The sequence below is a fragment of the Sinocyclocheilus rhinocerous genome, unplaced genomic scaffold, assembly GCF_001515625.1.
Source record: "Sinocyclocheilus rhinocerous isolate Xijiao unplaced genomic scaffold, SAMN03320098_v1.1 scaffold1756, whole genome shotgun sequence".
In the NCBI taxonomy this organism is placed as follows: domain Eukaryota; kingdom Metazoa; phylum Chordata; class Actinopteri; order Cypriniformes; family Cyprinidae; genus Sinocyclocheilus; species Sinocyclocheilus rhinocerous.
Window position 1 is genome coordinate 112,121 of NW_015628696.1, and position 9,491 is coordinate 121,611.

Here is a 9,491-nt window from a genome sequence, read left to right on the forward strand (position 1 = left end):
TGTTCTTGGGGTCATAGTCAGCATTTCTCTCCCTCCAAACACGGCGAGTCGAGTTGATGCCAAAGAGTTCAATTTTGGTCTCATCTGACCACAGCACATTCTCCCAAGCCTTCTCTGGATCATTTAGATGTAAACAGGTCTGTACATGTGTCTTCTTGTGCAGGGGGACCTTGGGTGCGCTGCAGGATTTCAATCCATTGCGGCGTAGTGTTTCCAATGGTTTGCTTGGTGACTGTGGTCCCAACTGCCTTAAGATCATTAACAAGCTCCTCCTGTGTACTTCTGGGCTGATCCCTCACCTTTCTGATGATCATCCTTTTCCCATGAGGCGAGATCTTGCTCAGAGCTCCAGACCGAGGCCGATTGATGGTTGTTTTGTATTTCTTCCATTCCCGAATAATCGCACCAACAGTTGTGTCCTTCTCACCAAGCTTCTTGCTGAAGGTCTTGTAGCCCATTCAAGCCTTGTGTTGATCTACAACCTTGTCTCTGACATCCTTTGACAGCTCTTTGGTCTTGGCCATGGTGGTGGGAGAGGTTGGAATGGAAGATACAGATTGTGTGGACAGGTGTCTTATACACCTAACGAGCTGACATTAGGAGTAACTTCTTAAAGTGACAGGACTAATCTGTGTTCCACATGGGCACTGACAGATTAAACATATGTACATGTATATGCCCGTGTTGTGTAGCAAAAGTGTCATAGTCAGCATTTCTCTCCCTCCAAACACGGCGAGTCGAGTTAATGCCAAAGAGCTCAGTTTTGGTCTCATCTGACCACAGCACATTCTCCCAAGCCTTCTCTGGATCATTTAGATGTAAACAGGTCTGTACATGTGTCTTCTTGTGCAGGGGGACCTTGGGTGCGCTGCAGGATTTCAATCCATTGCGGCGTAGTGTTTCCAATGGTTTGCTTGGTGACTGTGGTCCCAACTGCCTTAAGATCATTAACAAGCTCCTCCTGTGTACTTCTGGGCTGATCCCTCACCTTTCTGATGATCATCCTTTTCCCATGAGGCGAGATCTTGCTCAGAGCTCCAGACCGAGGCCGATTGATGGTTGTTTTGTATTTCTTCCATTTCCAAATAATCGCACCAATAGTTGTCTCCTACAAGTGGTCTTGTAGCCCATTCCAGCCTTGTGCAGATCTACAATCATGTCCCTGAAATGCTTTGACAGCTCTTTGGTCTTGCCCATGGTGGAGGGAGAGGTTGGAATGGAAGATACAGATTGTGTGGACAGGTGTCTTATACACCTAACGAGCTGACATTAGGAGTAACTTCTTAAAGTGACAGGACTAATCTGTGTTCCACATGGGCACATGACCAGTCTGTGGAGCCAGAACTCTTGCTGGTTGGTAGGGGATCAAATACTTATTTCAGTCACTGAAATGCAAATCAAAATCTTTGTATATGTAACGCCAAGCCAGCAGAGGGAGCCCTCGCCCGAGTACTGACCGTGCTCCTCTCCCTCTACTTCCTCTGCTTTCACTTCCTGTTTGACTCTCATATAAACTGAGACCAGTCCATGTGCTGATTGCGAAGTATTGCCAGTTTATCTGCCTTACCAAGCGTTATTCTTCCTCTGTTCCTGATTGATTTCCTGTGTATGATTCTGCCTGACTTCTTGACTCACGGTATTTGTACTCTGCCCCTTTTGTTCTGACGCCTGATAGGACTGATGTTTGTGTTTGGACTCATTGCCTGCCTCTCCACTATTGTCTCTGCTTCTGCCCTTGTGTATGACGAACGATCTGCTTGCTTCTCTGACTTTGACCCTCTGCCTGATTATCGACATCTGTTTAAAGCCTTGACCTTTAATAAACTTCCGCTCATGGATTCTAACCAAACTCCAGCGTCTCTGTTACATTATAATGTGTTTTTTCTGGATTTTTTAGTCGGTATTCTGTCTCTATCCATTAAAATAAACCTACCATAAAAATTACAGACCCTTAATTTCTTTGTAAGTGGGCAAACTTACAAAATCAGCAGGGGATCAAATAAATATTTCTCCCACTGTAGAAAAGTTCACATTTGGTGATGATATAACATAGTCAAGTGTTTGTTGTTGTTTTTTTACTTACACCAAAATGAATTTATTCTGGTAATGTTACGACTTTATATCTTACATTTTTATTTTAACAATGAAAAACATTAAAATTGAACAGTAACTAAAATTACGTTGCACTTTGGGAATTTGTGTTAAGTTCAGATCATCTGTTCAGTGCATGATTATTGATCTACTCACCATTGACAGTAACAATGAATCTCTTGTTTTTGATTCTGGTTTTGCCGCTGATCTGTACTTTGTAGACTCCAGAGTGAATGGTCCTGATATAACTGATAATGAGATCTCCAGTCCCACCACCCAGCTGCACTTTGTTTCTGAATCTCTCGTCAGAAACATCACAGCTTGTATCGGCGTCTGTACTGATCCATTCACTGTTTTGGGTTATGGGGGGATTTTTGTCATCTCCAAACCACCACTTTATCTCATCACCGTTCTGTAGTGTAGTACCAGTCTTTAGAACGACAGTTCTTCCTTCCATTCCTTCCACTTTCTCTTCTTCAGCTGTTACAGTGGCACATAGAAACAGAACAGAAATGTGTTCAGAAGATCAAGCTTAACTTTACAAAGAGCATATTTTGGCATGTTGCTAAGATGTTTTAACTCATTGCTAGCCTGTTACTAGCATGTTTTAACACATTGTATTTTTCTAATACGTTTTAGGACATTGTTAGCAAGGATGGGCAGTATTTCAGATACATGCATTTAAAATACGTATTTGAAATACAAAATACTATTTTGTATTTTAAAGCCTTTGGAAAAAATCAAATGTAATTAGTATTTAAACATTTAACATGAGTATTTTTATATTTTCAAAAATACATAAAATACTTTGTGCCAGTCAACCTCTTCATCAGGGTGCTGATTTCATGCATCAACTAGTTCAGACAGTTGAGTATTGAGTATTTCTAAGGGAGAGGCTTCATAGAACTAGGAAGTCAATAGACCAGACCATTTTTATGAGAATGGAAAAAGCGGTGTAAAATAAAGTTAAAAGTTTTTTGAAACATAGCATGAACACATGTTACAGTGCACCCCATAAACACAATAAAGCCTTCGAAAAAAGCTGATCAACCACCCATTTAATATTTATTATTCAAATTCTATATACATGGTGAAGTCACAATGTATGTACAATTCACGCATGTGTGTCTAATATCTCAATTGCTACACATCTGATTGATGACCCTACGTTACATCACCTATGTCCTCTTCCAAAAACGGGGCAAAAATGTGTTTTAAGTTTAGAAACATTTTGAGTCACCCCTCCCTTGCCTCGCAGTGCTTTGGTCCAAATGCCTGCTTTCCTCTTTTACATCACCTACACACACACACACACACACACACACACACAAGTCCGGTGAGAGAAAACAAAGTCAATAGTTGTGGAACTCCGGTAAGTAAGGCTGTCAAGACTATTTTATTCACTTAAACATCTGAGGTAAAAAAGGCCACACACGGGTTATATTCATGTCTCTTAGTTTCCCTTGCAATACACTACAGATGCAGCATCCATCCCGCGAGCCAATCAGCGCTCCAGGCAGGATGCGCAGGTCAGCGGTCCCGCCCACTGAACTGAGTTAGAACGATCGGGAAAGCGGACGGATGCTAGCAGTACTGTAGCGATTTATCTTTGCTAAAGTTGTGTGCGTGCCTATAAAGTAAGTAACAGTCTGTTCATCCATTGCTTTATGCTAGTAGTACTGTAGCGATTTATCTTTGCTAAAGTTGTGTGCGTGCCTATAAAGTAAGTAACAGTCTGTTCATCCATTGCTTTCTGCATTGTTTGTTAATGTTTAACTGCTCCGAGTGTTTATAAGTTAATGTATGTGGGTGACAAAGACGAACTAGCGTGGAAGATGTTCATGTGTATTTACATACTAGTTTCCTCACTTATATTACCATTATGTTTAGAAGACATAATCTATCTGCCATTTAATCATCATATGGTTTAAGTAATATATATATTTAATATGTATCGCTCATTTCTGAGAGTTAAAGCACTCTTTTGGCGCATGCGCACTAATGTTCTAGACAGAGCGGCTCCATCTCTGTCCTCAGCACTGAGAGGTGTCAGATTTCAACTGCTCATTATTAGTAATTTCTAGCAGCGCATCTTCCCATATAATGGCACATTTGTTTTCTTATTTGAATGTTTAATTACTGTATTTAATATATTCTTTGTGCAAATATTGTGTTGTTATTATATTTATTGTGACCACTGTTATTTGTTATTTGTACTTATGTATTTTTCCTTTATCTTTAATTTGTAGAAAGCCAAACAAACATGAAAAACAACATTTCTTCAGTGTACTGAGTTTGTGGTGACAATAAATGGGTTATTGCCGCATACCTGATCATCTGTGGTAAAGTCTCTAACCGGACGCTCCGTAGTGGGTTTGTTATCAACCGGCAAATTAACAACCAGGAAGAAGAGCTACCAGTAGCCATTCATTTTTACATAGTCCTTCGAGCCGGAGGCCCTGTTTATCGCTGATTCATACAGTCATTCCCAAAAACCCTTCACAAAGATCATGGCAGCACTGGATCAGCAATACAGACAGCCGCATCAGCTCGTGTTGCAACGCATAGCAGAGCTCATGGATGGTCCAAACATAGCCAGTGGGGACATTAAAGCATTCCGACTCTTTGTCCTCAAGGTTCGTTCCCTCGTTGGCATGCTAGAGCAACTAGGAAGGAAGGGCACCTTTGAGTTGCAGTGTGGCTCACATGTCTCCCGGCTCCTGGGGAAGCTGCCGCACAACCTCAGGTCAAGTTTCCGACGCTTTGCACATCCACACCAAGTGCCAATCCCCACCCTTCTTGATCTGTCAGAGTGGCTAGAGTATGAAATTCAAGTGCAGCAGAACACATCAAGGTTCGTAGGAGCCAGTAGTCGTGGATATCCAGCACGAACACGAGAGGTAATCACAGACTCTAAGCCATCAGCTAAAAGTGCCACCATTCTGCTTGGCACAGAGAAAGTGCCACCACAAACACTCCCTCAACAATTGCAACAACTTTAAGCAGCTTACCGTTGACCAGAAACTAAACTGGATCAAAGACTGCGACAGATGCTGCCGCTGTGGGAGGAATCATCAAGTTTCAGAGTGCAATCTGAGAATGCGCTGCAAACAGTGTAATAGCTGTCACCTGCTGGTCCTTCATGACATCAATCCCAGGAGTGCAGACCTCCCAAAGACTACCCCAAATGAAGGTACTTCTGCTAATGCCTGTCTCCTCAACACTATGAACGAGATACTTCTCATTCGTAAGCCTCCTGCCAGCCGAAAGGTTCTTCTGAATATCGTCAAGGTCATTCTCCGAAACGGGGCACACAAGATGAAAGCTTATGCCATCTTAGATTATGGATCGGAAAGGACCATCCTTTTGCACAATGCTGCTCAACAGCTGGGCCTAAAAGGTCAGCCAGAAGATCTTCGGAATATTTGGGTTGAAGTGTTCTGGAACAGTGTTGTAAATACAACTTAACCACTGATTTCTAGTTGTGTCCCTCTCTTGGAAGACCAAACAAAGTAGTTTCGCTTTCACAACGAAACACAGCGTCACACACGGCGGGCTAGAGTGAGCAGAGGCGGGCGGCTTGAGAACGGCGCAGCCGGTGGATTCGACGAAGGAGGCTTGCGGCAACCACATGTGACGACCCCGGGCTGGATATCGTCCTCTTTTGGAAGGCCAAACAAAATAGTTTTGCTTTCTTGCGAAATGGAGCTTTGTGCTCGTGTATCCTACCTCTCTCATTCGGAACACAAAAGGTTCTAATCAGTAATACCACTGTAATACTTACCCACTTGTTTTTCTAGTTCAGAGATCCTGCGGCGATAGTAAATCACAACAGCAGCTAAAAGTCCAGCCAACAGTAGAACAGCAAGAACTATTCCAGCTATGACAGTTGATGACCAACCCACATCAGCTAAAAAGAGACAGTAAATTATTAGAGGACAAAATATTTTTCATGATTCAGGACTGACAGGTGTCAGGTAGTTGACATGTACAGTATATAGTATTCAACATGTTACATCCTTACTTTCCACGTTAGTTTATATTTGACCTTAGGCTTGCTTTGGTAATCTGTGTTACTGGTGTTACACTGTGTTCGTCCATACACCGATCACATTACTTGCTGCTGTCCTTTGACTGACAAGACCACAGCAGGGGATTTGGTGCACAACAGATCCTGAGCGTCACTGACAAATATATTATCTTGTAAAATGTGCGCTCAGTACTGCCGCTCCCTGCGGGTGATCACAAATTGGAAAGCGAAAGTAAAAGCGAGCGCATTCAATATCGTGCATAATGAGAGCAGCTCCCTGATGCTTGCAAATTATCCACCTTTTTCACAGTAAATCTACTGCATTTGAGATCATGGGAGACACTCTCGGTTTGGGGAAATTCCACTCAAAAAGACTGAAACAAATCATTTCAAATCATAAGGTTGTGCTACAACCTTATTTTCACCTTTATTTTCAGCCGTCAGGAGAATAACGTATTTACTGTGACATGACCTAAGAAGAATATCAATTGCAAGAACTCTATTCAGTCCTGATTATTTTCTTTTTTCCTTCTTATTCCGCTGTAACAATATAAAAAGACAACATGCTGCGCATTTGTTGTCTGCTCTCACAATTTAACAATATATCCAATGAATAATTAACTGGAATCTCTCGTTTTTCTCTCCAAATCCTTTCTCTTTCCAGGTTTGTTTTCACATGGATGCTTTAAAATGTTTAATTAGCAGTGTTTATTGGAAGGTTTCTACAGAATGTTTGTTATCTCCATTAACAAAAGGACAGAAATCACTTAATTACTGTGCTGATTTTTGATTAAGGCAATGTATGTTAGATGATATGATATAAACATCACGGGAAACACGTGGATATGCAGATTTTTTTTCCAAATGTTTTTTTTTTTTCAAAACCTAAATTCTTACATATTCTTACATTTGAGTAGCCTACTTATTTCAGTAAGTTGCCAAGGCAACATATTTTTTTTTATTTTAACTTGTAAAAAATTATATGATCGATAAGTCATGCCAACATATGTTTATTAAAATAAGTTAACCATGTTTCAACTTCATTTTTTAAGTTATGCAACATTCAACTGTTTTAAGTAAGTTCAATTTAATGTAAGTTGAAATGACTTGTCGATAATTTGATTCAACATAAAAAATTGAAGGCAGCAACTATCAGTCCTGTGTTCCCGTGTCTTGCGTTTTTCTCCCCATGTTCTCCCCATGACCTAGTTCCTCCCTCATGTCTGATTATGTTCATTAGTTCCAGGTGTGTCTTGTTAGTTCCTTGATTAGTCCCATAATTTAAGCCCTGTGTGTTTCCATGTCCAAGGTCTGGTATTGTTTGTTGATTCCTGTGCTACATGTGTGTTCCTTGGTGTTAATAAAGTCTATATTTGTTCTGGATTCCCTCCGTCTCCTCGCTCCGACACAGTAGCAGCACCGTGACAGCAACTAATTCTTTACAGTGTAATATTTATTTTATTTTGCTGCTGATATCATATTACCTAGCCCTACTGTAAAGTATTAAAAACTTTTTTTTTTGTATCTGTAGCCATGCTAATAGTAAGACATAGAAGCCAGCTTTTATTTCATGCTTATTTGATTATTTTCAAATACTTTGTGCTAAAGTCCTTTAATTTGAAACTCACCACTGACAGAAACAAGGAACCGCTGTGAGCTCTCGCGGCCTCTGATCTGTACTTCATAAAGTCCAGTGTGTTCGGGTCTGGCGTTTGTGATGGTCAGAGATCCATTTTGTTCTAGTTGTAGTCTGTTTCTGAATCGTTCATCAGCATGATTTAATGAGAGCTTGTTAGTTTCTACATCGATTTTAGCTAGGAGGATGCCTTTATCTCCAAACCTCCATACAATCAGATCATCTTTCTGTAATTCAGTAGCATCATTCTGTAGAATGACAGATTCCCCTTCTGTCACTGACACTGACTTCACTCCATCCGTCTCAACAACCACATCTGGAAAACAAACAGACCAGAACTGATTTATAAAGATTTTTTGTACTGTCCATGTAAGATGCTTGCAGCATGAAATCATACCGTGTGATATCATGAAACCTGAAACAAGATCCTTTCATTAAATGACAGAGATTCTCTTGAGATACTCACCAAAGACATCCACATGAAATATCCTGGATGTGGTCTTTTCTCTAGAGATTGTTAGTTTATATTGTCCCGAGTGTCTGTTTCTGGTGTTTCTGATGGTGAGAGAGCCAGTTTTGTGGTCCACCTGCAATCTGCCTGCGAAACTCACTTCATCGGTGGCAAAAACTGAGGTTAAGTCGTTCTTTCTCGCTATCTGAGATATGACCGATTCTTTAGGTCCAAACCCCCAGAGTATTGTATCATCGTTCAGTATTTCAGAAAGATTAGTATGTAGAATTACAGGATCTCCTTCCATCACTGATATTGTCTCATCTGTTTCTGCATTACAAACACCTGCAGAACATAAATGAATTATTATAGATATAGATTAGCTTAGTAACCTCAGTGAACAGATTCAACTGGAAACATTTGAGTGAAACAAATCATTTTGTTGAAACAACTTGTTTAACCGGTTTAAAAGAATACAAAACAATGTTCTACGGCGACGTCAAAACGTAAGCCTCCATGTATTCTTCTCAGAGTATTCCACGTTATGAGAGTTGTGATGTTAAATAAGTAAGGGATAATCAACGGCTTGCCGTGCATCTTGGGTGGTTCTTGGCCTCCACGTCCTGCACTTAAAATCCTTTAATGCACGGCAAACCGTTGATTATCGCGCTTATTCCATGGTCATTTGCCAAGTTATAGACAAGTTAAAATTAGTATTGCTCTTTGCAGCGCAATATTTGACCAGAAGGGTAAAAATGACAGTTATTTTCGTCAGTTATGGCACGTTATTCTGCCCGCTTCAAATCACAGAGATGTAATAGTGCAGTAAGATCCCATTTATTTGAATGAATTATAGCATTTATTTCAATTAATTATCGAGAGAGAGACAGTGAGAGAAAGGGAAAGAGATGACAGACAGATGTGTGTGCTTTACCTGCATGCTGCGTCTGCGTGTCTCTATACAAACGATTAATTACTTCAAAAACAGCGCCACCTCGTTGCTGAGAAATATAATGTAGAGATCTATTATCTAGGCTATTTTATTGATAAAAATCGCGGGGAAGCGTTGATAACAAGTTTGTGTGTGCGCAGCGCAATCTGCAATCTCCGACTCTCTCTCTCTCTGTGAGTGTGTGTGTGTCTGTGTGTTTGTGTGTGTGTGTGTGTGTCAGTGTCAGTGTGAGTGTGTGTGTGTGTGTGTGAGAGAGAGTGTGTGAGTGTCAGTGTCAGTGTGAGTGTGAGTGTGTGTGTGTGAGAGTGTGTGAGTGTCAGTGTCAGTGTGA

The 9,491-nt window shown here is 40.8% G+C and overlaps 1 protein-coding gene across 1 annotated transcript in view; it reads right to left on the reverse strand.

The window, feature by feature from the left end:
• Positions 1-8,548, reverse strand: part of LOC107738300 (uncharacterized) — a 10,401-nt gene extending 1,853 nt beyond the window's left edge. The window contains exons 1-4 of the mRNA XM_016550020.1: positions 8,224-8,548; positions 7,750-8,073; positions 5,876-6,001; positions 2,248-2,571 (exon numbers count right to left, since the gene is read on the reverse strand). Of these exons, the coding sequence (XP_016405506.1) occupies positions 2,248-2,571; positions 5,876-6,001; positions 7,750-8,073; positions 8,224-8,515 (1,066 nt within the window). The 5' untranslated portion in view covers positions 8,516-8,548. The remainder of the gene's footprint in view (positions 1-2,247; positions 2,572-5,875; positions 6,002-7,749; positions 8,074-8,223) is intronic.
• Positions 8,549-9,491: the final 943 nt, after the last annotated feature.